The sequence below is a fragment of the Hyaena hyaena genome, unplaced genomic scaffold (genome assembly GCF_003009895.1).
Source record: "Hyaena hyaena isolate Hyena2069 unplaced genomic scaffold, ASM300989v1 scaffold_88, whole genome shotgun sequence".
Classification (NCBI taxonomy): domain Eukaryota; kingdom Metazoa; phylum Chordata; class Mammalia; order Carnivora; family Hyaenidae; genus Hyaena; species Hyaena hyaena.
In genome coordinates this window covers 786128-812508 of record NW_024080720.1, presented here as the reverse complement: position 1 = coordinate 812508, position 26381 = coordinate 786128, and the positions used below count along the sequence as shown (strand labels likewise).

The 26381-nt window shown below is 50.9% G+C and overlaps 1 protein-coding gene and 1 non-coding gene across 5 annotated transcripts in view; both read right to left on the bottom strand.

Moving 5' to 3' along the window:
- Positions 1-20383, bottom strand: part of POLR3E (RNA polymerase III subunit E) — a 31885-nt gene extending 11502 nt beyond the window's left edge. For 2 of the 4 annotated variants that reach the window (XM_039234413.1, XM_039234414.1), the window contains exons 1-12: positions 20249-20383; positions 14009-14082; positions 12680-12730; positions 10292-10369; positions 9458-9573; positions 8989-9071; positions 4658-4765; positions 4274-4323; positions 2507-2626; positions 1466-1551; positions 1069-1113; positions 890-981 (exon numbers count right to left, since the gene is read on the bottom strand). In XM_039234413.1, coding sequence (XP_039090344.1) covers positions 890-981; positions 1069-1113; positions 1466-1551; positions 2507-2626; positions 4274-4323; positions 4658-4765; positions 8989-9071; positions 9458-9573; positions 10292-10369; positions 12680-12730; positions 14009-14044 — 865 coding nt within the window. In that variant the 5' untranslated portion in view covers positions 14045-14082; positions 20249-20383. Of the gene's footprint in view, positions 1-889; positions 982-1068; positions 1114-1465; positions 1552-2506; positions 2627-4273; positions 4324-4657; positions 4766-8988; positions 9072-9457; positions 9574-10291; positions 10370-12679; positions 12731-13196; positions 13286-14008; positions 14083-20248 lie in introns of those variants that run through there. The other 2 variants (XM_039234415.1, XM_039234416.1) reach the window with 2 other exon arrangements.
- Positions 20384-20561: 178 nt separating this feature from the next.
- On the bottom strand, positions 20562-20643 carry TRNAL-AAG. Its single transcript has one exon. It is a non-coding gene; the product is annotated as a tRNA-Leu (tRNA).
- Between the last annotated feature and the right edge of the window lie 5738 nt (positions 20644-26381).

Here is a 26381-nt window from a genome sequence, read left to right as displayed (position 1 = left end):
CACGTGAAGAACACCGATGACACAGGTAATATCAACAGCTGACTTCACTGGCTGCCTGCTATGTGCACACATCTGTACCTCACTGAGTCCTGGAGGAAACACGCCACAGGGGGCTCCTTAAAGGTAAAACTATTACGGGGCACCTGGCTGGTTGGGTTGGTAGAACACACCACTCTTGATCTCAGGGTCAAGAGTTCAAGCCCCACGTCGGGCTGGAGCCTACTCAAAACAAAAAACAGGGGAGGCTATTACTACTACTGAGGCCCAGAAAGGAAAGGGCCTGGGGAAGGCCCATGTCCTTTGCAGGAAGGCCATCAGCCTGGCACCCTGGTAGCCCAGGCCTGGGAGCTCCCCTCTGCTCGGGCCCCTGGAGACCCTTGAGTTGGCATCTCAGAAGAGGAGCCCAGGTCCTAGGACTGGGCTCTGAGGTTCAGGGTTCACATCTGTTCTAAGGGCTCTAGCCCTCCAGGTCCTGTGAGAAAGGAGACCAGTCCCTACTGTGTGGAGCCTGGTGAGGATGCCTCAAAGCAGTACAAGCAAACGAACAGAGCTCATGTTCCTGTGCAAGGCTCCGCATAAGCCTCCTAGAAAGCTCGTCTCAGCCCCTAGGAGCTAGCTTAGCTCCTTTTTATAGATAAACAGGCTCCGGAAGGCTAGTGACCTGCCCGGGCTCACGCTGCAGGGCAGTGGCCGGGACGGAGCAGCACCTGGAGCCCGGGCAGGAGCCCGCTGCAGCGCCTTCCCTCCACACAAGGACGGAGCTGTAAAGCTGGGCCCGCTCTGGGTGGTGGGGCCTCCGGCCTCGCCGCTCCGACCTCAGTCTCTCCCAGACTGTTTCCCTAGGAGGTGGCAGGGCTGGGGCCCCCTGGGGGAAGGGGTGTCCACCCACCATTCTTCATCAGGATCTTGATCTGATCGGCCAGGGGCAGGGTCCGCAGCTGGGCCATGGACAGGACGTTGCTGGGGGCCACGGGTTTATCTCTGTTGAAAACAGAGGTGATGGGTTACGGAAGGGGTGTGGGGGAGGCGTGCGGTGGGGAGGATGGTGTCTGGCCCGATTCTACTCACTTCTCCTCCTCTGGGCTGGGCGGCATCAGCATCATGAGGTACTCACTGCAGGGAAGAGGACAGGGTCAGCAGCTCCCCGGCTCTGTCCCTGCCTCACCCCTGCCTGCGAACCCACCCTGCACCTAGGCTGAAGTGTCCCCAGGGGAGGGCTGAGGGGTGGGAAGGCTGACAGAAACCCATCCCCACCCTCCCTCAGCACCTCCCCCAAACCTGTAGAGAAAGGAGAACCATCTCTTCCCACACGTGCTCTCCTGGCCCTCTCCCGAGAATAAAGGATCCCTCCCCATGTTCCTCCCTCATGCTACAGAAGGGGCCACAGTCCCTAGGAAGGCCCCACACCCGAGGGACTGTCCTAGTGCCATTGATGGGCTTAACGCCCTGCCCTGGAGGGTCTCACCTGGGTGACTTGACAAGCTCTGTGTTCTCAACCCCGCTGGAGCCCTGGCACAGGAGGTACTGGCGCTCGTGCTCGGAGCGGCTGTCCTGTTGGTGGAGGGGCAGGGTGTGAGGGCCCTCCACCACCGCCTCCCCCAGCCCCTCTGCTCTCCAGTTTTCACCACTGTACCACCTTCCCCTCCAGCCACCTACTGTCCTGCCCCAAAGCCATCCAACCACCTGAGTATGGCATTCAAGGCCTCTGTGATGTGGCCTCAACCATTTCCAGCTTTATGACTGAACAGCCCGAGCACTCATGCCTAGGGGCCCTGTCTGTGACACAGGACCACTCAAAGCAATGATAAAAATAACAGCTAACAGTCCCTGAGCACCTACTATGTGCCAGAGGCTCTAGTCCAATGGCTGTGTATATACATCATCTTATCTCATTAGGTACTGCCTACCGTCACACACAAGGAAATACCAGAGCTTCTGGAAGCCTGACTCTAAGGCTCCGTCAACACGAATCTTTCAGAAGATTCCAGAGAAACTGGGAGTTGTTCCTTCCCCAGAAAAACGTTAGGGAGCCCTAGTCTCTGGTGTCTTTGGCTTTGATTCAATTGTTTCCATTACTCAACAGTTTCAAGGATTGGGTTCAAAGCTAACACAGGAGATAAAAAGCAAGTATAGTCAAAAGCACCCTTGGCAAATACATGGTGAACTTGGCCTGGTCAAGAGATGGCCGGTTCTCAATAGCGCGCCTCTGTTCAGGACCCGTGATGCATAAAAATCCATAACCAAGCACCAGCCCCACCCCGGAGCTTGTAAGATGCTCACCCTTCGGGAGAGTCTGGGGGGCCGAAACCCCGGACCCAGGAGCCAGCAGACTCACTTCTCGATCTCCTGCTCCCCCAGGGACACACACTCAGTGGACCGGCTGGAACAAGGGACAAACTGCCCATAGGACTTCATCCTCCCTCCCCAGGCTCCCACCAAGTGGCTACCACTGAATGTGAGACGGTTCCAGGCGAGACAGCGAGGCCGCCCCGGGCACCAGGCTCACCCTCAGACCGTAGTAGTGCAGGTGGACCCAGGGCTCCTCGGCATGCTTCTTCTGCAGGAACTCGTACGACTGCACGCGGCGCTGGCGGGCCTGCTCCGACTCGGGACGGGAGAACCGCACCTGGGAGGGGGTTGGTGGCCTCAGGCCCGGGACACAACTGGGCTGCCTCCCGCGCCCACCAGGAGGCTGGAGGACCCCACACCTGGGGCACCTCCCACCCCCACTTCCTGACACAGGCCTCTTAAATACAGCTCCAACCACATCCCTCTGTGACTTGCCACCACAGGCCCCGGAGAGGCGTTCTCTGGCTTCCGCCTGCCGGCACCCACTCCATTTCCACTCCCGCTGGTAACAGGACCCCCGTTTTCTTTTGGGAGACACCCAGCTCCCCCTCAGTTTGGGGGAGCAAATATCCCTCCCCCACCCCCACCCCCACACACGTTCCCAGCCACAGGAGTGGGCACGTGACTCAGACCTGGACAATCCGAGCACCAAGTCCTCTTAGCCACAGGGGCTGGTTCAGGGTTGGCCAAGCCAACGAGTCCAGTCTGGGACTTTAGTTAGAAGTAATGAGAAAGAAGTTTCTTTTCCCCTGGGGTCTTGGAAGCTGGGAGGATGTGAGCCTGGAGCGGGGACAACTCTGTACCACTGGGGACAGACACCCTGTCTGAGAAAGAGGCCAAAAGAGGCAGGCAGAACCTGGAGGTGGAGACGGAGAAACCAGGTCTTGCTTGACACAGTCTGAGCACTTGAATTCAGCCATACCTGAAGCTACCCCTCAACTTTTCAGTAACAGGGACCAGTACATTCCACTGGGGCCTCATGCCACGGAGATCTGGGTTTCTGCTGCTTACAGTACAGACAGAACGAAGCCCTGACTCCCCCCTCCTGTGAAGGGCACCCGCACAGAGGATTATGGAATCCTGGAATTTAAGCTCCACAGCCAACTGGGGCTTGCACTCCTGACCCTGAGGTCAAGAGTCGCACGCTCCACTGCCAGCCAGGCACCCCAGCATCCTGGGATTCTATACGGCTCCTTTAAGGGACATGGGCCTACGAGTGCCGTGTTAACCGAGGGCCGGTGAGTAGAGAAGGAAGGAGGGTTCCAAGGTCACTCAATAAGCTACTAAGAGAACAGGTGTGAAGGTGAGCACCCCCCTCCCCGGTTGTGTCAGTATCTGTCCATCCTTCAAAGATGTGCAAATGCTCACAACTTTAGCCACACGTGTGTGTCATCCTGGTCAACATTTGTGCAGGACTCTTTTCTGGATGCTTATTTTAACCTAACTATGCTTACACAGAGGAAACTTTATAAGCCATAAATGGAAGGTCAATATTCTTCCAATAATGTGTGAAATAGAGGAATAAGAATTAAGAGAGAAATGTTGCATCTGCACACCCCTGAAAAGACAGAATTACACGGTTAATTAATGAGGCGTTTTCACTCCACTAGGACATGGGCTTCGTGGCTCAGGGTGAGGGGTCGCTGGACCGCCCGGGGCCCTGGGCCCCCAACTGTACAGAAGCCCAGGGCTGCTATCCCGTTCCCCCCTGGGGTGAGTCAGGCTGGACAGAGGCCCGGTTATCCCGCCATGTAACCAAGGAAAAGCTCTAAAGGAACCACGGTTTCGGGGTCTGTCTGCCCCTTGGAGCCCACGTCCTGCAGAGACCTTCCCAGCCCCGCAGCCTCCAGGCAGCTGAGCTCCGAGGCCAGCTCGCCACCTTGCAGGCCGCACCCTCCCTCTTCTTGGGGCCGGAGCTACTCACCGTGATCTGCTTCACATCTTCTTCTGCCTCGTCCTGCGAGGAGTCTCCTGCTGTGGGAGAAAGCGGCCCCGCTTGCAGCCTCCGGTGGCGCCCCCACTCCCAGCCCCACTGGCACGGAAGGCCTCAGGCAGGGCTATCTGCCAGTTCCCCTTCTAGACGGAGGCGGCTGCACAAGTCAGTGGCTCTTACCTGGGGGCGATTGTGCCCCCCACCCTCCCCCGGACACGCGGATACCAGGGAAGACGCTTCAGTTGTTAAAACTGTGGAGGTGAGTGATAGGGCATCCAGTGGTAGCACCCAGCCGTGCTGCTCAGCACCCTAGAATCCAAATCTTCGCTCTAGTTTTTTCCACACTAGCAGCAGGGCTGAGGCTCCAGAGCTCACCCTCATTGGCCGCCTCCCTCTCGCGGTGCTTGGCGTCCGCTTTATCCAGGTAGGAGAAGCTGGGCCGCAGCTGCAGGATGCCGTGTAAAGGCGTCAGGTGAAGCTCCCCTGGCAGCGGAAGAAGGGCATGGACGCGACTCCAGGAACCTGGGTCAGCCCCACCCACGTGGCTCCCGGTAGTCGTGAAGGGCCCTAGACCCCTGCAAAGACCTTGGCCCACTGTCAAACCACCTCCCACCTCTGCTCTGGCCCCCTAGTCCCACAGCCTCGGGACGACCAGGCCAGCGGCCATTCCCAGCACCCCCAGCCCTGCTGGATGCACGAAACACACACCGCATCAGGACGTGAATCCAGACTCTTCTGCTCAAAGCCACTTCTTTAAGCCTCCTGCACATACACCTCTCCCCACAAGCAATCCGTGCCTTCCCAGTGGGTCCCCACTCCCTTTCCCCTGGTTGCTTGCTCTGGCCACACCGGGCAACTGTTCACACCTGTTCTTTCCCTCCAGGCCTTCTCCAGACACCCTCAATGCCCACCCCCTGCTCCTCACACACTCAAACTGCCTCTCCTCCTCACCCTCCAACTCTGCTCATCAAAATTCCACCTGATCCACAGAGAAGTTGGCTAGTACAAATGTGGCTGGAGGAATGACCCCTAGTGTGGCCAGCTGGAGGAGTGTCTATACAGCCTCGGACAAAGATCATGACTCTTCCTTGTGAATTAGACCAGTGCACCGGGAAGCAGTGCAAAGACAATCAATTTCTGGGGTGCCTGGGTGGCCCAGTCAGTTAAGCGTCTGACTTCGGCTCAGGTTATGATCTCACAGTTTGTGGGTTCGAGCCCCGTGTCGGGCTCTGTGCTGACAGCTAGCTCAGAGCCTGGAGCCTATCTTTGGATTCTGTATCTCTTTCTCTCTCTTACCCTCCCCTGTTCGCGCGGTCTCTGACTCTCAAAGATAAAAAAATGTAAAATAAAAAAATAAAAAATAAAAGACCATCAATTTCTATCAAGTCAATGTGGGCTTGAAAGAGAAGACATCAGATGCTAAGGCTCTGGTACGTGGCTCTGTGAAAGCTCTCTGGGCACCAGAGGGACTGGAATGCTCACAGTCAGGAGTAAAGAAACAAAAGATCCTACAAATACCATATGATTTCACTCATTTGTGGAATTTAAGAAACCAAACAAATGAACAAGAAAAAAGAAGAAACAAATCAAAGAAAAAAAAAGAGGGTGCCTGGGTGGCTCAGTCGGTTGAACATCTTACTTTAACTCAGGTCATGAGCTAGTTCGTGGGTTTGAGGCCCATGTTGGGCTCTATGCTGACAGCTCAGAGCCTGGAGCCTGCTTTGGATTCTGTGTCTCCTTTCTCTGCCCCTCCCCTGCTCATGCTCTGTCTCTTTCTCTCTCAAAAATAAATAAAAACATTAAAATAGGGGCGCCTGGGTGGCTTAGTCGGTTTAGCGTCCGACTTTCGCTTTGGTCATGATCTCGCCGTTCGTGGGTTCGAGCCCCACGTCGGGCTCTGTGCTGACTGCCAGCTCAGAGCCTGGAGCCTGTTTCAGTCTGTGACTCCCTCTCTCTCTGACCCTCCCCTGCTCACGCTGTCTCTCTCTCTCTCCTAGAAATAAATAAAAAAACATTAAAAAAAAAAAAATTAAAAAAAAAAAAAAAAAAGGGCAGAGACTCTTAACTACACAGAACACTGGTTACCAGAGGGGAGCTGGGTGGGATGGGTGAACTAGGGAAGGGGATTAAGTGTACACTCATGGTGATGAGCACCTAAGTCCCATATAAAACTGCTGAGTCACTGTTGTACAACTGACTCTAATACAACACTGTACATGAATTGTACTGAAATTTAAAAAATTAAAAAAGAACCATCTTACCACCCTACCTAGAATAATTTTCAGATATGTTAAAATTTTAGTATAAAATACTATAAATACTAGAAAAACATTTCTAGGAGAACCTCTGTATGAACTTAGGATGGCAGATGGCATCCTAAACAACAACACAAGAGACCCAGGAGAAAAAAGGACAGGTAAGTTTGGCTACAGAAAAATGCAATCATGTCAGGAAGACGGTGAAAGTTCTAGAGATAGATGGTGGTGATGGCTGTACGCCAACACAAATGCCCTTAACATCACTGTACTGTATACTTCAAAATGGTTAAAATGGTTAAGATGGTAAGGGCACCTGGGTGGCTCAGTCAGTTGAGCACCCAACTCTGGCTCAGGTCATGATCCCGCGGTTTGGGAGTTCGAGCCCCACATCAGGCTATCTGCTGTCAGCACAGAGCCCTCTTCAGATCCTCTGTCCCTCTCCCTTTTTGCCTCTCCCCCACATGCGCTCTCTCAAAACTAACATTAAAAACAAAAATAAACATTTTAATAAACATAAAAAAATGGTTAAAACGATAAATTTTATGTTATGCATATTTTGCCATAATAAGAATTAAAAGAAATGAATGGTCCCACCTGAAAGGGCGGGCTTTGAAGAACTATGTCCTTTGGGGGTGCCTGGGTGGCTCAATTTGTTGAAGATCCAACACTGGCTCAGGTCATGATCTCCTGGTTCATGAGTTCAAGCCCTGCATGGGGTTCTGTGCTGACAGCTCAGAGCCTGGAGCCTACTTCAGACTCTGGGTCTCTTTGTCTTCCCCTGCTCATGCTGTCTATCTCTCTTTTTCAAAAATAAACAAACGTGGGGTGTCTGAGTGGCTTAGTTGGTTGGGTGTCCAACTTTGGCTCAGGTCATGATCTCATGGTTTGTGGGTTCGAGCCCTGCATCAGCCTCTGTGCTGACAGTTTGGAGCCTGCTTCGGATTCTGTGTCTCCCTCTCTCTCTCTCTGCCCCTCCCTCACTCATGCTCTGTCTCTCACCCTTTTAAAAATAAACATTAAAAAGTTTTTAAATAAAAAATAAACATTAAAAAAAAAAAGAACTATGTCCTTGAGGGGTGCCTGGGTGGCTCAGTTCAGTTGGTTAAGTGTCCAACTTTCAGCTCAGGTCATGATCTCACAGTCGTGAGATCAAGTCCCACATCAAGCTCCGCGCTGAGCATGGAGCAAGATTCTCTCAGGGCGCCTATGTGGCTCAGTTGGTTAAGTGTCTGACATTGGATAAGGTCATGACCTCACGGGCTCATGAGTATGAGTCTAGCCCTGGTGGTGCAGAGCCTGCTTGGGATCCTCATTCTCACCTCTCTCTCTGCCCCTACCCCACTCATGCTTTCTCTCTTTCAAAATAAACAAACTTTAAAAAGATGCTCTGTCTGACCCTCTGGCTCATGCACATGCCACTCTCTCCATAAAAAAACAAAAACAAAAAACAAAAAAACAAACTATGTCCTTGAAACACAGGTTTAAAAAAGAAAAACATAGTTGATACTACTTTTGAGTCTATTCTAGTTTGTTTCCTAAGTGTTCAAATTAGTTTTACCTATTTTTTTTATAAACTCTAAATACTTACAGTGCCTTGCACTTTTCAATGGCTTTATTAAACCATAATTCACAATGGCATACAAAATCCACCCATTTAAAGCATACAATTCAATATATTTCATATGTTCCTGGAGTTGCACAACCAGCACCACAATCAATCTAAGAACATCTTCATCTCCCCAGAAGGAAGCCCTGACCCCACCCTCAGTCACAACGCATTCCACAGGCAACCAGTCTCTGCTTTGTCTCTACGGACTTGCCTCTTCTGGACACTTCATGTGAAGGGACTCATACGTGTGGTGGCCCTTTGTGACTGGCTTCTCTCGCTTAGCATCATGTTTTCAAGGCTCAAGCCTGCTAGAGGATGGATCAGCATGCCCTCCCTTCACATGGCCAGGTAACGTTCCGCTGGGCGGCTGCGGCTAACGGACTTAGGGATTGCGTCTATGTTTTCACTACGACAAATAATGTTGCTATGAACATCCATGTACAAGTTTTTCTGTGGATGGACATTGCATTTCTCTTGGACAGATGCTGTCTAGGAGTAAAATCGCTCATGCGCAAGTACCTTAATTTAAAACCAAATCCTGGCACCTATCTCGGGAGTTCCGGTGTGTGTATGTCTGTGTCCCAGGAGGACAATGGCCTCGGACGCCCCATCCCTGTCAGGTCAGGCAGCATCAAGAGCCAGAAGTCCTCGGCAGTGGCCAATTCCAGCTCCCACAATCTGTCCATTTCTACAAGCTGCCAGGCCCCTGCGGGTATCCAGCTTGTGGGAAGCAGCAAGCTGGGTACCAGGCTAGGGACAGCCTCCCCTGTCCCAGCCCCCATCCGGCTTCTCTCCCACCCCAGACGCCTCGAGGAGCCACGGCGGCCCAGCGCGGGTACCTTGCCGGTAGAGCGCGGCGGCATAACGGGCTGTGTTACTGGTACTCTGGGAGGAACAGAACGTCTGCTTGTCCATCAGCTTCCTGGGAGCACAGGGAGAAGGGACATCAAGGGGAAGGAAGCTCTGGACCCAGGGCATGGCAGACACAGCCCCTCTACCCCAGGTACCTTCTGAAATCCTGTACCCAGGGACAGGGACCCGGGCCCCAACCCAGCACAGGGGAGCCTCAGCAGGGAAGCTCAGGATGAGGTCTGTGGCCAAGGACAGTGGTGGGTACAAGCCCCCATCCCCCTCTCCACAGGGCAGACACTTGCCGCGGGGCAGGGTTGCTCCAGGCCCAAGCATGGGACGCTGGGATGCTGGTGGGGAGCCCGGCACAGGGCCACAAGGACTTAGGCGTCCCGCAGGCCTTGGGAAGGCTCGGAGTGGAGCACACCGAAGCCTGGAGACCAGGCCCAGGGAACTCACGAGGAGTAGGTGCTGCTCTCATCCGCGCAGGCGCCGTCCACGTTGAGCGCGATCTGCTCCCCTTTGCTGCGGCAATAGTTGGGGTTCAGGGTGTCGATGGCCATCTCAAGCTCTACCTGTAAGCACCAAGCACCCCCGCCAGGTATGAGGAACACAAGGACCCCCCCCAACCTGGCCACAGCCACCTCCTGACCCCAGTCCCTGCCTGTCTCAGGCCTGGCCAGAAGCAAGCCCCCAGGCCTCAGTCTCCAATGAAGGCCATAAACCCAAATCCCGACAGAAAGGCCAGAGTGCTTTCTGCAGGGGTGGGGGTCATGTGGTTTTGTTTGCCTTTCCCATTCTACTCTCCAAAATCTAAACTGGGTGCCAACATTAAAAAAAATCAAGAGATGTTTCTCACAAAAATTCTCATTTCCAATTTCTCTTAAAAATTCTAGGGGTGGGGGCTGCAGTCACCTGCCGGACAGGGTGCGCTTGCAGTTCTCCTGGCTGCTAGCACCCCAGCCCTCAAGGCACTGGATTATCCCCTGTTCCAGAGCTGCTGCCCGCTGGCTCCTGCCTTATCCTGTGAGCATGGGCCCCCCATCCCCAGTCCCTAACTCCTCTCGAGCCTTGTTACTCCCTGGCCCCTCTGGAGCTGCCCATCCCCTTTCCTCCCAGAGACTTTCCTTCCTCGGCTTTCTAGGCTCTGCAAGCGATTGGTTCTCCTCTCAACCCTCTAATCCTCTTTTTCTGGGCTTCTAGTCCCCAGGGGGCCGTCTGCTCTCTTCCACCAGCCCCCACCCATATCACCCCTCCCTTCTCCTCCTCCACCTCCATCAGAGGGCAGCCCACCTTCTGCTGCTTGGGCTTGATCTTGGCCGAGAGGTGTGGAATGTCATCATAGGTCATCGAGGATGGACGCACAGGGTACTGGGGATGGGAAGGGAGTCAGTGCGCGAGGCCCGGCCCGGCCCGGCCCAGCGCTGGGCCCAGAGACTCCAGCCACGATTCAACGCCAAGCAGAGACCAGAAGCCCCCACTGGTCCCCTTCGCATGGCTCCACCCCGCCTCCTCCCAAAGGACCATTTTCAGATGTCTCTGACTTCCAAGGGGCAAGCCTAAGCACCAGGAGCCCAAAGTGGCCCTGGCACACAGTGCCCTGAAGGTTCTGGCGACCCGCAGGGTACTGCTGCGGAGGCAAGAGGAAGGGTCCACAGCCTAGCTGCCAGTTACAGGCCATCCCGGTGGAGAAGGACAAGGCAAAGGAAAGGAGATTGCGGGAGGCACAGGGGAAGACCTGACCGGTGACATGTCGTGGGCTGCTCAGGAGGGACTCGCTCCCCCATTCCCTCTCCACCACACTGTGAACTTTTCAGCAATAAAAAGTTGCTGCTGAGCAGCTCAGAGAGCCCCTTCTGGGCTTCAGCGCCACCATGTGTGAAGTTATTTTATGTCACTCTTTAACATAGTGCTCTCAGGTCACTTCTTCACTCTGCACACACCGGGGTCACCTTCCCTTTCCTTTTTTCTTGCACTGAACGGATGCTACACAGTCACCATCTGGAGCACCCTCATGCCCAGACCAGACCATGTCTGGAAGGAGCCTGCTGAGGGCGAGGCAGTGTGTAAAGTGAACCCTCTGTGTGGGGGCCACTGCAGATCTGCTACGCTCTGGCCCTAGGAAACAATTATTTCCTAAACACTACACTCAAATAGCAACACACTGACTCCTCCCTAATTCCTGGGCGGTAACTTAGGGCGGCAGTACGGTTAAACAGCTTGCAGCCCGGCTGGTCTGGACTGAGTCCTTGAAAAAGGCCCGGGCTGGGACAGGCTTGCCCACAACAGCCTGGGAGGCTCCTGGTCGGCCAAGGTCCAGGGCGACCCTGTAATCTCCTGATCTCGGCTGGTATGGGTGATGGTGAACGGCACAGAATCAGGCCTCGGTTCCGCTCCCAGCTCTGCCTCTGGCAATCTGTGTCCTCAGGCCAGCTCTTCACCTCACAGAATGTCCTCACCTCACAGGGCTGCTGGGGGCAGGGAAGGATGCAGACAAGGTGGACACGGGCCCAGGGCCTGGCACACCGTAAACACATATGGGGTCACCGTCACCACTGCCAGTTCCCTCATCATTCTGCAACCAGTCAAGGAAACCAGTTCAGAAGGCCTAAGGACAGGCCCCCAGCAACACTGCCTATAAAGGCAGACCCTGGGGGCATGGGGAGGAAGGAGGCTGGGCCCTTTCCCAGCTCACACTTGGAGCGCTACCTCTGCATCCCCCTGCCCAGGGCCCCCTACAGGTTACCTGCGTCCCTGTGCCTTACCTTCTCACAGGCAACAGGAGACAAAATACTTACAACAATAAATATTGTTGTAAATATAAACTGGTACAAAGCAGTCTGTCTATTCCTCTAAACATTAAACACAGAGTATCTAATGGACCCAGCAATTCCGCTCCTAGGGATATGCCCAGGAAAAATGAAAATACCCGTCCATATTCAATGCCTATCCACAGCAGCACCGTTCATAATAGCCCCCAAGTGGAAACAACCCAAACACCCATCAGTGCATGGATAAACAAAAATGTGGTGTATATATCCACACAATGGAGTAATATTCATCCATAAAAGGCAATGAAGTACTGATACATGCTGTAACATGAGTAAACCCTGAGAACATTATGCTAAGTAAAAGAAACCCTATGACACAATTCAGTATGTATGAAATGTTCAGAACAGGCAAATCCAGTGAGAAAACAGGTTAGTGGTTGCCTAGGCATGCAGGTAGGAAGGGAGACAGGGGACAAAACTGTCCTAAAATAGACTGTGGTGCTGAGCCCCGTGCTGGACAGTGTTTGGAGCACTTTAGTATGGATGCAGCCCACCCCAATGGCAACCCTACAGGGCAGGTAGTGTTACTGCCACCATTTGGCAAATGGGAAAACGGAGGCACACAGGCTTAAGGACCTGGCCTGAGGGTTCACAGCTAAGTCACGATGGAGCTGGGCCTCAATGCAGCTGCCTGTCCCCAGAGCCCAAGCAGGACTCTTCTGCCTCTCACAGCTGCCTTGGTTTTCCCATCTGCAAAACGAGAGATTAACCTGCCTGCCCACAAAAGCCAAGAAAACCACCTTATCGCACACTATGTGCCCAGGACCCCAAGGAGGCTGACATTCCCCCAACCCCTCACCCACCACCCCAAACCTTGAGGTTTCCCTTTGCCCTCAGGTCCCATCATTACCTGAAACAGATAGAGCTTCTCTGCCAGACTTTTGGCCAAGTACACGTCGATCTGAGAATAAGGGAAGAAGACTTAAGCAGGAGACAGAACCAGTGCCTGGCTCGCCCACACTCCTCAGCTCTCAGGAAGGGGTAGTGGCTCTGAGAGGCAGTTTGGGGGAGAAGGGAACAGCTCAGCTACCTCTAGAAACAGAGGGAACAAAGTCTCCAGCCTCCCTCCCTACAGCTCCCAGGGAGACTGGGACAAGAGTTGCCAGGCTCAATAAAAATGTACCTTCCCCAGGGCTGCTCAGATCAGGATGCATCCTAGAACTAGGTTAAATGCGTTTCTGATGAGGCTGGGGCAGAGGAGAGCTTACCCACACGGCTGCACTTCCTCCCCAGGCCCTCCGCCACCTACCCTGGATGACCCGTGACACCTCTCTTAGGGTGGTCCGCAAGCCCCTCCAAGAACCATCCGGCCAAACTTTTTTTCTTCTCAACAATGACCACCCCCGCCCCACCGCGCAGCGGTTTACCTCCCTGCTTCCCGGCTCTTCGTATGAACCATGTTCTCTCCCACCACCAGGCCCAAAGGAGGAGTGAAGGGCATCAGCGCAGGGGAGGCCTGTGTGAAGGGCATTCTAGGTGGAGGGGACAGCATGTGCAAAGGCCCGCCTGGGGGCACTAGGACGTGTCCGGATCTGGGCTGCCTCTGGAACCTACCTCCCCACCACCTACATCTTGAGACTCCTTCCTGTCAGTCCTGCCCACAGAGCCTATAGGTTTCCTCCCTCACTGCTGTCACGGCCCTGCACGCAGTGGGTCCAGTGAACGACTGGTGAATGACTTCTACTAGGTGGGCCCAGGAAGGGGGAACTGTCAAACCCATTCACACATTCAACAAATAGCCACTGAGTATCTAAGTGACAGGCACTGAACTTGGCTTTGCAGATACAATGGTGAAAGAATAGAAGCTCTCCCTTGTGAAGCCTACATTCTAGTAGAAGGAGATTGTGTCCAGGGAATGGTGAGTATTGTGATCAGGCACAAGGCACGGCCAAGGTCAAGGGTCTGGGGGGACCAGGGAGGGCATACAGGAGAATGCCACATAACTTGGGGGGGTGGGGGGGAGTCAGGGAATTCTCTTTGACAAGGAGATGCTAGATCAGAGACCGGGAGGAAGTGAAGGGTTCAGCCAGGCAGGCATCTGAAGGAAGAGGGAACAGCCTGGCTTAGAGGTCCCTGGGATGCCAAGAGATGCCAGGCTGGCCTGAGGACGGACAGAAGGGGACTCATCGCTGGCACTTCTCCCTGCTGACCCCAGCAGAAGGTAGAGAGCAGCAGTTACCTCCTGTACGACTGGGTCATCCTCTTCATTGGCCATACTAGGGGGAGGCCAGCCGCACGATCCTCAGACTCAATCTGCAAGGGAGAGCAAGAGGCCTGAAATGTCAGTCAGTCGTTCAGCCAACACTCAGGGTGCCCATGCTGCCACGGGCCCTGCTCCGGGAGGGGAGAGCCTGAGACACAGAAACTGACCCTCTTTCAACATCTTTCCTGGAGTCAACAATGGATGGCCAACACCAGACAAGGGAGAGAAACCACTAAACCCAGGGTGCAGACAGGTGGACCCGAGGTAGCACATGTTGTCTGCATCCATAGGGAAGAATAAATGATCAGTTTTAAGGGTTTTTTTCACCATTCCCAAAGTAGAGTTCACTGCCAGGCAGGAAGATGGAGGCTGGCTGGTCCACAGCCATGATGAAAACACTCGAGCACTAATTGGGGGCCACGAGGAAGCATTAAGGACGAGTCTGAGGTCCAAGAGGAAGAGCAGGCAGTCCCAAGGCTTTCCAGGGTGACTCTGACTCTGATATTTGACTTTCAAGTGAGTGAACTTTAGGCCTAAGCCCGTGTGAGAGGATTCTCGTGTCACGTGTGACACATTTTGTGTCACAGACACAAAATGACCCTCTTCACATGCTTTAATGTATTCAACACAACAAACCTGCAAGATGGCTTGACTGTCCCCATTTTCTAATGGGAAACTGGAACTCAGGGATGCTCTGAATGTATCAGCCATGCCTCAGAACAAGAGGATGCACTGGACTTCAAGGCCGGGACATCTGACTCCAGGTAACAACTGCAGGTAGAGGAGCTCACTCAGAGGGAGGGGAAGGGGGGGGCATTTGGGCTGTGACCCAAGGGATAGAAGGATTCGGACATGGGATTTCAGGTGGCCAGAATTGCCTCAAGCAGCTGGAGAGTAAAAGCCGCAGGTCTCCACAGCAGAAGGGGACTAATTCCGGGCTGACCCTTCATATTTCCACATGGGTACCTTCAGAATTCCAGCAGCCCCCAGCCCCCTAGTTTTGGGTAAGACCATCACCATTTTTGTCTCATTTACTTAGGTGGCTCAGTTGGTTAAGCGTCTGACTCTTGATTTCGGCTCAGGTCATGATCTCGCAGTTCCTAAGTTCGAGGCCCAAGTCACGTGGAGCCTGCTTGGGATTCTCTCTCTCTGCCCTTCCTGCACTTGCTTTCTCGCTCACACTTGTGCGTACTCTCTCGCTCTCTCTTTCTCAAAATAAACTTAAAAGGACATATCTTCACCAGGAGTGGGCTTCCACGGCTGAGCTGTACCACCTGAAATCATCTCATGCATTCCAGATACATGTTCTAGATTCGGCCTGCTCAGCTTCACCCCTGAGACCTCTGTTCCCATAACCCCACACCAGAACTCCCGTCAGCTCTACCTTTCAGGTAGGTCTGGGGTCTGGGCCTCACTGCTACCTCCCCAGTCCAGCCAGCTCCACTGTCTGCCCGCATGACAGCAATGGCCTAAATAAATGGTCTCCCAGCCCCACCCAGACCTTATGACCTTTGCCTATCTCCACAGCCAGAGCCAGTGATCCTTCTGAAAGTCACATCAGAGCCTGTCACACCTCTGCCTTCAAAGGCCTCCTGTCCCCCGCCCCCCCCCCCCCCGCCGCTTCCCTGCCAAGGCTCCCTTCTTCCCTCTCCCCCAACCTCAGGCCTTGGGAATAGCTCTACCCTGAGAGCCTCAAGGCTCCTTCCCTCACCTCTTCCAGCTTTTTGCTCAAATGTCACGTCATCACTGAGACCTTCCCTGTCCATCCTATCCAAAGTTGCAACACCCTCCTCCAACTCCCGTCCCTGCTCTGATGTGACTCCTGTCCCGGCTCTGACGCACACGTCGCCATGTGACAGTTTATAGCTCTGTATTTATTACCTCTCCCCACGCCCGCTGCCACTACGCTGTAAGTTACACGCAGGCAGAGACTCTGCTCTATTCTGTCCCTTACTGTACCCCCCTTAGCCCAGAGCAGGCACTCCACACATAGCTGCTTTCTAAATAAACCAGCCACAGGAAGACTATTTAATAGGGAGCTACCAAAGATTTCCGAGTGGAGAAGACGCGGAGGGGGCAAGAAGGCAGACTAGCTGGAAGCCGGCTACCTCAACAGTTCTGGCTTGAAGACTAGATGAAAACCAGAAGCCCCAAACCGACAGCTTTACGTGCCTGCTCCAGCCCAGAGACAGGGGTGACGAATGGTAGAGCCCAAAGACCCACCACATCTACACTGATTGCCAAGTGCCCTGATGTGTGTCAAGCACCTCGCTCCTCTACGGAGACTGGGGACTTCCACCTGAGTCAGGGAACAGGTCACATGTACGAGAGGCATAGCCTGGGAGGTTCCCCAGATGAAATCATTCCTGAGAAACCGGCTCTCTCGGCTGTTGCTGGGCTCCCTAGCTGTGCTCTGCTGGCCTCTCCCCTAGTCCCGGGGGAGCTCAGGGAGGCTGAGGGACCTGGCACTCCTCCACACCCACCCCCCACCACAGTACAGTGACTAGGGTGACACAGGGTTCTCACTTCCTTTCAGCCTCCCAGCCAACATCATCCAACTCGGTGGCTTTCCAAGTTTTCAGCCTAAAACCTAGAGTAAGAAATCCATTCCATATACACAACCCAGAACATACACACAATCATGTAACTAAACCAAGGCTTCACACACCCCTAACTGCCCCTACTATATGTGATGCAGTGGTGTTTTCTACCTTTGCTCATTAAAATTAAACATGCTGGTTACAATCCTCTAAGGTGATTTTATCTCCCCCTAAAAAACTTTTTTTATTTTTATTATTTAAAAAAAAATTTTTTTTAATGTTTTATTTATTTCTAGGAGAGAGAGAGAGAGACAGCGTGAGCCGGGGAGGGTCAGAGAGAGAGGGAGTCACAGACTGAAACAGGCTCCAGGCTCTGAGCTGTTAGCAAAGAGCCCGACGCGGGGCTCGAACCCACGAACCGCGAGATCATGACCTGAGCGAAAGTCGGACGCTTAACCGACTAAGCCACCCGGGCACCCTATTTTTATTATTTTTTAAGTAATTTCTATGCCCAACATGGGGCTCGAACTCACCACCTAGAGATCAAAAGCAGCATGCTCCACAGACTCAGCCAGCCAGGTGTCACTTATTAATAAATCTTGATCCACTATTTTAAATTACACCTTTGGGGGTACGTGACTGGCTCAATCGGTTAAGCATCCCACTCTTGGTTTTGGCTCAGGGCATAATCTCACGGTTTGTGGATTCGAGCCCCACATCAAGCTCCACACTGACCCTGTGGAGTTTGCTTGGATTCTCTCTCCCTCTCTCTCTGCCCCTCCCCAGCTAGTGTTTCTGTTTCTCTCTCTCTCCCCCTCTCAAAAAACTTGAAGAGGAAGTACCCCTTCAACAAGTTTCTCTGAGGCCCTTCTTTTCTACCTCTAATCCTCCCAGAAACAGCCAGAGTGGTCTCTGCAGAAAAGTAAATCACATCATTCTCCTGCTCAAAACCCTTCAACTGCCACACAGAATAAAATCCAAATTCCCTTCCATGGCCCCAAGGCCCTATATGATCTTGCCCGTGGCTGTCTCTCAACTAGCTACAAGGCCAAGTAACCACTTGCTGGGCCTCCAAGAGGCTAGGCCGCAGTCTGTCTCAGGACCTTTGCACGCCACCAATTTTCCCCAGGTATTTTCAAAGCTGGCTCTTTTATCATTAGATATCACTGCCACCACCGCCCCCCCCACTTCCAGGTGGAGAAAGGTTCCTTGACCACCCATCTTAAAAAGCTCCCCCACCAACCGGTCCCCAGTCACTACCACGTCTACACTTTATTTCCCTTATGGTTTTTATCACAGTCTGGAACTACCCAGTCTACCTGTCTGCCTTCTGCACTAGAACGTACCCTCCACATGGGTCTCTCAGCTCTTCAGTTACCTCAGCCATAAAGTGGAGAGGATTATACTTACTTCATCAAGTTGTTATATGGATTCTTATCTTTTTTCAAATGTATGTTTGTTTTGAGGGGGGAGGGGAGAGGGGAAGAGAGGGAGAGAATCCCGAGCAGGCTAGCAGACTCTGCACCTTCAGCGCAGACCCAGATGCGGGGCTGATCCCACCAACCACAAGATCATGACCCGAGCAGAAATCAAGAGTTGGATGTTTAACCAAATAAGCCACCCAGGGACCCCTGGATTGTTATCTCTTTTTAAAATTCACACTATCCTCCCAATGACTAGAACAGTGCCTGGCATGAAGTAGACACTCAATACAGTACAAATGAAATAAATGAGTACGTGAAATCAGGCGGTTACAGACCCTTAACCCAGTGAGCCTAAGCCCCAACCAGAGACTGGTGGCTTCATGGTTTGGCCCTCACGGATACCGCAGAACGGACAGAGGCTGTGGCCCAGGCAGAAGCAGGCCTCCCAGTCACAAGTCAAGTTTCCGAACCAACTGCAGTGACTACCAATGACCACCTTGGCCTCAACGGGGCATCTTGCAGCCATACATAATGGCATTCTGGGAGTGGCTCCATGGCCCTGGGCGCACAAAATTTCCCCCAACAGGGAGGTGCCAACAAATGGAAAGGGGACAAAGACAGCAGGTGGGACTAGGGAAATACCTGAATGCCACACCTGGGTGCATGCCCGTGTGCCCAGGAATCGAACCTGTCGGCCAATCATAAATGCAGAGGCAATTCCAAAGACTCTCTAGCTACTGGAGGGAGAGGACAAAATACGATGCAGTTAAGAGGAAAGTGTCCCAAGGCAAAGAGTCTCAAGGCCTGGATTCTAATGGCCTGTGCGCCTCCTGGGCAAGGCATCTCCCCTCTCTGGGTCCCCTCAGTTTCTACTTCAGTTAAAGAGTTAGCATCGAGAAAAGAACTAATTAACCCTTAACTGAGCATCAGACCCTTCACAGATGTTCTCGTCTTCTCAATAGTCATTAAGTCAAGATTCATCGTTCCCAATTAAGAAAGGAGGAAATGAAGATTCAGAGAGTAAGTAATTTGCCTAAGGTCACAGTGCTGGAGGAAAGTAGAGCCAGATCAGAAACCTGGGTCCGGCTGATGTCAACGATCCCTTTCTTAACCACTATGCTGCACACCTTTTGAGCAAAAGGCAGTATGGTATAGTGGGTAAGAGCCTGGACACGCAAAGCAGAAAGACAGTGGTTCAAATCCCACCTCAGCTACTTCCCATCTGTGGTCCACCTGAGGCCGCTTCATCTTGGAAAATCCCGCTATTTTCATCCCTAAAATGGGGATAATAAAAGTACCGACCCTCCCCAGAACCACAGTGAAAATTAAACAAGGTAATAAATGTAACCTGCGCGGAACTTTGTTATTACTTGGTAACATGTTTTCTTCCAATGTAGGAGAATATAACGCCGCCACAAATCAAACGCGGCCAGCTGGGGCTTCTCGCGTCTTACCCTATTTAACCCTCATCAACAGCCCTACGACGTCGGAAATTCTATTATCCCCATTTCACAGACGAAGAAACTGTGGCGATGGCTATCATCTCCTCTATCACCCAACGATTCTAAAGCTAAAGCTAACAGAACTGAACGACCTTGTTTATGTACTGGTTTACTTGACGTGCTTGCTGATACCTCCTCCGACCAAATGGTCAGGGCCGTATCCGCCGCACTTTGCCGGCTCTCAGTTAACGCTGAATGGTGGCCTGAATAGATGAATGACAGAATGTCGGGCCTGGCCGGGCGGAGGCTGATCTGGTTCAGCGGCAAGGAAGGGGCCCGGGCAGGCTTGGGTACCCTCCCCCTGCCCAGCTGGGCGGGCCGCCGGCCAAGGGCCACCCTGTCCAATGGGTTTCGCCTCCCTCACGGGTGGTCAGGCCCCCTTCTCACGCCAACAACGCAGCCATCCGCACGGGCAGCCGAGCTGGCGGGACACCGGCTGCCTTGGGACAGGTGCTCCCACAGGATGCCCGCCTGGGCCGGGCGGGGCAAGGTGGCCAGACCCTGAGTCACCGCCGACAGCCTCGGCCGCGGCATCCTCGACTCCCGGGCAGGGCCGAGGTCTGGGCCCGCGGGCCGCCCGGATCAGCAGAGGTCGGCTGTCCATCCTTCCTGCCCGAGTCCGGAGAGGCCCCGAGCCCCTGGGCTCGGCGCGGCGCGGGCCTCCCGGCCTACCCGGCAGCCCAGCCCAGGCCCACCTCGCGAGAGCCACCCGGCTCAAGACCGGGCGTGCGCTGTCTGCTCGGCACTCACCTCTCCGCGGGGGCCGCGCGCGGGCGGCGGCAACGGCCTAGGTACCCGCGGGCTGTAGAGGCGGCGGCGGCCCGGCTGTTCTCTTAGGCAGCGGCCATGTTGCTGGTGGAGAAACTCCAGCGGACACGTGGGGGCAGCGGGGCCGGGCCTCGCGCTTCCTTTTACCCACAATGCGCCGCCCCGGAACGCGCAACCCCGCCCCCTCCGCCGCTCCATTCATACCGGCTGTCTGCCGGGTCTGGCAGCAGGGGGTGCTGAGGAACCGACAAAAACAGCAGAAACAGAGCCCGGCCGAAGGGACAAAAAGCAATCTTGGCAGCGGTGGGATTCGAACCCACGCCCCCGAAGAGACTGGAGCCTTAATCCAGCGCCTTAGACCGCTCGGCCACGCTACCCAGTTGTTGAAATTGGCTTCTGAGAAACTACTTAATACTTTTACAAGCAGACTTTACTGACATGTCCTATGTTTTAAACTGATTCCGGCAGAGCTGTTTCAAATATATCACGCATTTAAAAGAAAATCTTTGCTCCAATATTTAGACCCCAACTTGTTTCAAACGGATTTTAGAGTACAAAGCAGTTTAAGGATCCGTGTTCTGACCTCAGGAGGGGCCACGTAGCACCGGAAGAAATGTTGCATTGCTGCAGTGATTCGCACCGAGGGCTCAAAAGGCTAAACCGAGGGAGCTGGCGTAGGCAGTTTCCTCTGAAAAGTTGTGTGTTTTAATTGTTAGTTACTCAACTAATAAGTGAGGTATTGCAAAATATGAAAACTTTGCAGATAAGGTACAAATGCTCTTTTATCTTTGACGCTCATCCTAAATCCCATCCACAGAAATAACCATTATTCTCAGCTTACTATCTATCTTTCTGGATTTTTTGCTGTGAATTTGTGTGGAGATAGATCATAGATAGATAGATAGATAGATAGATAGATAGATAGATAGAGATAGCTATGTGGATATGTGGATATATATATATCCATAGGAAATTGATGTTTTCTGTTTGTGTTTGGGTTTTTACATAAATATTATACTATCACTGTTGATCTGCAACTGTTTTTTTCACCCAATTATACTTTTAAAATATCTGTCCATGTTGATGTAAAAAATACAGAGAAAGTTCAAAGAAAAAATAATTATCCACATTCCCATGCACCTAATATTGTGGCATTTTACTTCCAATTCTTTTCCTATGTATATGCTTTTTATTAAAAGGTACACAGGAAATGGTATGAATACACTATCCTTTAAAAAATCCATTTAAATATACTAGACAATTAAAAATTAAACAAATGAAAATATACTAGACCATTACAAATTAAAAATAAAGCCTCCTTCTCAAACATCCTCCCTTGGCTATAACTATTATTATGATTTGATGTGTATTCAATCCATTTCTTATACTTTCATGTCTATATGCCTATAGTTATAGATATTTTTGTGTGTATATATATGTCTGTATCTGTATTAATACCTACAGATATAAATATAGATATTTGTATGTGTATATATACATATATATACACACTCATGGAAAATATATGGAATCACTATATAGAATGGTCTTCTGTATGTTTTTCATTTACATAAATATTATTATGCCAAGATCATTCTGCAACTTGCTTTTCTACTCCAACATTATGAGGTCTATCACCATGCATATATAATTTATTCCGTGATATGAATATGGACATATTCACATTATATTACATTGTTATATTCAAGTTTCTAGTTAATAAACAGTTGGCACATACCCTAACATTTGGGCATTCAATATTTCTCCTTCCCTTGAGTCCTCCTTAACCCAGTTTTTTTCCCCACCTACCTTTAACATAAATATCGATAGGCAAAGATTTCATCGCACCAGGAGAGTTTGTTGCTTTTAAAGGAATCTTTAAAAAATACAGAAGCAGCTGTCTGTTGAGGACACAGGCTAGGCATTGTGGGGGATTCAAAGCTACATGAGGAATAGTCCTTCAGATCAATAGCAACATTAATTTAGTCACAGTGTTTTAGTACTAGGAGGGATTTTGTGAGTTGTGTGCTGGGTTTTCCAAAAGGAAATATCCCCATGGTGAAGGGTAACTGCTGAAATCTCTGCCTAAGCTCACTTTTCTAAAACTGCCTGACCAGCCCAGAGAGTGGATCCCTGGAAGTCACCATTGTGCTGTGACCCCCTGGCCCAGCCATACCATGGACTGTGGGCTCTATGGTAAATAAAGGACTCAGGTTGGACCAATCAAATTTTCTCTTGAGAATCTAAGCTGAGACATGGTGAGTTCCTGATTTGGTGAATTTGACCTTCTTAAGTGTTACAGTGTTAAGCATTAGTGTCCAGGACTAGCGGAACAAGGGAGAAAAGGGCATTTGGGGCGGCCATATTCTGTGAAATGGATTGGGAAGTAGAGAAAGCTAATGCACAGAAATAGAAACAATGATACGATAAGAGCAGAGTCATAGAAAGATCCTAAAGGTTCTCTGGCTCCCAGCTCAAGACCCTTCCTAGGACCCAATGGGATTCACATTCTTGGAGACATCCTTTATCATGGCAATAAATGCCACTTTCCTGCTAAAGCTAGTGCTACCTGGTAGCTATCCATTGTAAGAAATAACACCCCCCCCACCCCCCCGCCTTTTATGGTAGGGGCTCAAATGAAGCTAGAGATATTTCTGACAGAACATTCTGGAGCAATTCACGTCTGTCCCTATTATTACATACTGGATGGGGGTATTTAACAGGGAGCTGCACAGATGCAGGTCAATTCTGAAAGGCAGAGCCCAGGGCCTCCGTCTGGGAGTTTCGTGCAGTCTCACAGCCCTACTACACAGCTGTCTGTGAGAATCAGGTGTGAAACTAATAAGCAGGAAAAGCAAAATGTTGCATCAGAACTCCTGGGCCCACAGAATCGGTCCCAGCAGCTTTAAGTAGGGAGATGGAGAGAAGGGCTGAAACCTAGACTATCCGTTGGTGTGCCTACTTCTCCGCCCCTGGTTAACGGGGCAGCTGGAGGGGAGAAGCACCACAGATCAAACACTACCCATTTAACCCCCCCCCCCCCCGCAAACTAGGGACTGTCAGGTGGAGGCTGGCTGTCTCTATATCATAAACCCTCAGCTGTGCGCAGTGAGGATGGGCATGGGGGCTCAGTTCTGGATCCCCTCCATTCTTCACTCTCTTGCTCCTATAAAAGGAAAATTATCCCAAATCTGGACTGAGACCAAACCTTTCTACACAAATCTCCTTCTGGAAAGAAAAGAACATTCCTGATAAAATGCTTAAGCTTCTTCTTATGACATTCGATAGCATTCAGATTTGTACAGTGAAGCTAGCTTTCTACCCACCTAATTGACTCTCATCTGTCAGTCAAGAGCATAGTGAATGTTCAGTAAGACTGCGCATTCTTTTTCTTTTCAATTTAATCATTCTTTTCCTATAGAATGTGTCTACCAGGATAGAGGCCAAAAGAGTGGTCACCTTGTGTGGGGTGGGGATGGAGTGGACGGCGGGGAGGGGGTATTGCTGCCTGGGAAGGGGCCCGAGGGAGCTTTCCGGAATGCTGTAAATGTCCAAAGTTCATCAAGTTGTACACTTCAGATTATGCAATTTACTCTATATAAGTGATACTGTATTAAGTACATTTTTGAATATTTTCCTACTAAATATGAATCTTTGGACCCACTCTTGCATTCTTGCAGCACGATTGTAATGCAATTTTGACATAGGCTTGCCACAAAACCACCTGAAAATTTTCTTCAACACTCTCCTTTAATCTCCAAGGCCCTTTTCCTCTTCCTCGCTAAAGGGAATACTCTGTCTGGGTGGGAATTTGTTGTTTTTGCCTTCCCAGAATCCTTTCCCCCATTTTCTGGTTCCAATACTGTTCTTCCTTTGGGGAAATCTCCCTGTGGTCTCGGAGGAACAATCCATCACAGGGCTAAGTGGGCAGGCACAAGACCCAGTTGGATCAATCAGAGGCCTGAGCCTGGGAATCTGAATCTGGATACCAGAAGGTTTAGCTCAATAGCAGGGTGATAGACTGAACTTCCAAATGATCCGTTAACCTTCTGCTTCCTCGCTCTGCACACTCACCCGGGTACCTCCTTTTCTGACGCCTGATTCTTTTATTCTGTAACCTTCCCTTCTGTTAAAAGCTACTTCCCCCCAAATTGCTTCTTTGCTAAAGTTAGCCAGTGTAGAGTTAACTACCACCAAGGAACCCACATGATTACCCGGCCCTCCCCCAAAGGAACTTTGTTCTTGCAGAAGATGCACTTCAATCTTGTGCAGAGCATACACCCTTAGCACGGTGTACAGAGCCCTTTTTTTTTTTCTGGAACAAATGCTTAATTGGAAGGAAAACTGGGACACAGGAGTGAACTAGGGCTCTCCCTGGTAAACTGGGGCATGTGGTAACCTTACCCCTTGACCACTCATATGCCCACCTAAGTTGAGATGTCCTGTGTTGAGTCACATTACGCTGCAGGCTCTGCTGGTGGTGGCACCCTTCCTCAATTCCTTTAAATTTTTGTTTTGCAAACACACTCCTGGTGTCCTGGGAAGATGCTGGTAGTCAATAACAGCAGCAGCAGGTGGCATTGTTTATGTTTGAACTATTGGAACTATGACCAGATCTGATCTTCAAACTTTTACCTTTCCTTCTTTTTTTTGTTTTTAATGTTTATTTCTTTGGGGGGGGGGGTGGCAGAAAGAGAGGAAGAGAGAATCCCAAGCAGAGGGAGAGAGAAAATCCTGTTTTGGGGCTGGATCTCAGGAACCATGAGATCATGACCTGCGCGGAAATAAAAAATCTGATGCTCAACTGATTGGGCTACACAGCTGTACACAACTTTCTTTCCTGATTAACTAAAACATTCTTGGCAAATGCTTTTGCAACATGACCCCTTTAAGCCTATTTTTCCTCATCTGTGAAATGGTCATAATACTGACACTTGTTGCAGAGTTAGAGATAACTGTATATGCGCAGCCCAAAGTCTGACATACCGTATATTGTTTCTAAGACTTGTTATTCACATTTTAATATCTCTACAATTGACCTGCATCCTATGATCTTTAGCAGATGGTTTATTTTCAGTGTTTCTTTTCTTACTGAGTCATAAAGTAATGGTATATCTTAAGATCAATGGTGTCGTAGATTCAATAAAACATAGTAGATGCTCAATATAGTTAATTACTATAGTGAGTTTTTAACTTGGCAAATTTAATTTAGTGTTTTTAACTTATTGGATATTCTATTTTAAATATTTATTTTTGAGAGAGAGAGAGCCAGTGCAATCGGGGAAGGAGCAGAGAGAGAGGGGGACACAGAATCTGAAACAGGCTCCAGACTCTGAGCTGTCAGCAGACCCAATGTGGGATCTGACCGTGAGATCATGACCTGAACCGAAGTTGGACGTTTAACTGACTGACCCACCCAGGTGCCTCTATTTTAAATGTTTTATTTATTTTGAGAGAGAGGAGAGCAGGGGATGGAGAGAGAGAGAATCCCAAGCAGGCTCTGTTATCTCAGCACAGAGCCCTACTCGGGCTTGATCCCACAAACCATTTGATCATTATCTGAGCTGATATCAAGAGTCAGATGCTCAACCAACTGAGCCACCCAGGTGCCCCAACTTAGTGGGTATTTTAAATTCTTTAATCAAAGAAGTGGATGTGTATATCAATTCTATAAAGCTTGTTATCAAAACCAGCTGTTTGCCTGCCTGTCCCTTCCACCCCAGGTAACCACTTTCAACTTTTGGCTGGTTCTTCTGATGTTTATTTCCGAATGTCTAAACAACATACTATATTGTCTCCCCCCACCCCATTTTAGGCATTCCTGACTGGTTTCCTACCAGTCAGGAATAAGGTAAGAACTGAACTCTAACCATCCCTAATTCCATGATCACAAACATTCCCTGACCCCAGCCCTCCAAATATTCATATTATAATTTCATTTGTGCAGTAATTAGTAAAATGCCACGCACTAAGCTCAAGCTTAGCTATACACTCAACTGTTATTTTTCCTGTTCTGGAAAAACTTTATAGTTAACAACCACCCTATGAAAAATATATCTAGTTTCTATGGGTTCGTACCTAACTCAACTTCAGCTTGTCTATCCTTTCCACACAT